Consider the following 1,135-nt stretch of genomic DNA (forward strand, 5'->3'; position numbering starts at 1 on the left):
CCATATAATATATTTAGTTGATGTATGTAAATTAAATGTTAATTTTTCATATTTTAAAAGCATTTCAATGGTTTCACTAAAACAGTTCCCAAATAAGGTTGTCCCTTGAAGAACATACCACTGGGAAAGGAAAAGACAATTCCCCTTAACTTTTTTTTAAAAAAATATCTTGTCTTTTGTACAAAGAAATTACAACGCCAAAAGAATTTTTTCTTCTGAATATTTCAACTTTTTTTTTTTTTTTTTACATTTTACATTTTCATCCCTTTGTTTTTCCTTTTCCCATGAAGTATGGAACTTCGAAGGCCAGTTATTCCAAAATTCTGCAAGAGCCGCGCATTAACACTATCAACTTATAATTGTTAATATCACAAAGATTCTGAAATTACTTTATTCACCTATTAAAGGCAACTAAGACACTTTAGCTAGATATCCGAGCTCAAATACCGCTGGAGTTCAACCTTGCACTCCCCCATCAACCAAAACCTCTACAACTAATAAAATACCTACAGATCGGACTATACACCTAAGTGTATTCACCCGATTCAAACCCACTCTCATCTAACAGTCTACTCGAAACAAGGGCCATCCCTAAAATAGCACACATTTCGAAGACAAGGAAACAAAAAAAAGTCTTTTTTTATTGATGAACAAAGTGGCCAGGTGTTGAACAATGGCTAAAAAGTGGTCTGAAATAATTCTGGACACCTACCCTCTGACTGGCACGTTTTAAAGACTCTATAAAGTGTTGGTTGACAGCAGCAGCAGGGTTCACTTCTTGAGTCTTCATGAAAACACGCTGCCTGTCTTGCCGAGAATCCTGCCTTTCTTGGAAATCCTTTTCTTGGCGATCTCTTTCTTCACGCAAATCTTTATCTTTCTTCACCTTTTCTCGTTCACGCTCCATTTCTCGTTCAGCAAGTTCTTTCCCTTGCCTATCCCTGGTTTCAAAAAGAGCAAAACAAAAACACAACATTAACTCCAATCCATGGTGAAAGAAACAAAAAAAAGTCTTTTTTTATTGATGAACAAAGTGGCCAGGTGTTGAACAATGGCTAAAAAGTGGTCTGAAATAATTCTGGACACCTACCCTCTGACTGGCACGTTTTAAAGACTCTATAAAGTGTTGGTTGAC

The 1,135-nt window shown here is 36.0% G+C and overlaps 1 protein-coding gene across 4 annotated transcripts in view; it reads right to left on the reverse strand.

Moving 5' to 3' along the window:
* LOC106875029 (lysine-specific demethylase 3A) overlaps positions 1–1,135 on the reverse strand; it is a 127,585-nt gene that overhangs the window by 21,839 nt on the left and 104,611 nt on the right. For all 4 annotated transcript variants that reach the window (XM_052972688.1, XM_052972687.1, XM_052972686.1 and 1 more), the window contains one exon: positions 713–941. In XM_052972688.1, coding sequence (XP_052828648.1) covers positions 713–941 — 229 coding nt within the window. The remainder of the gene's footprint in view (positions 1–712; positions 942–1,135) is intronic.

This window comes from Octopus bimaculoides, chromosome 14, assembly GCF_001194135.2.
Source record: "Octopus bimaculoides isolate UCB-OBI-ISO-001 chromosome 14, ASM119413v2, whole genome shotgun sequence".
Taxonomy (NCBI): domain Eukaryota; kingdom Metazoa; phylum Mollusca; class Cephalopoda; order Octopoda; family Octopodidae; genus Octopus; species Octopus bimaculoides.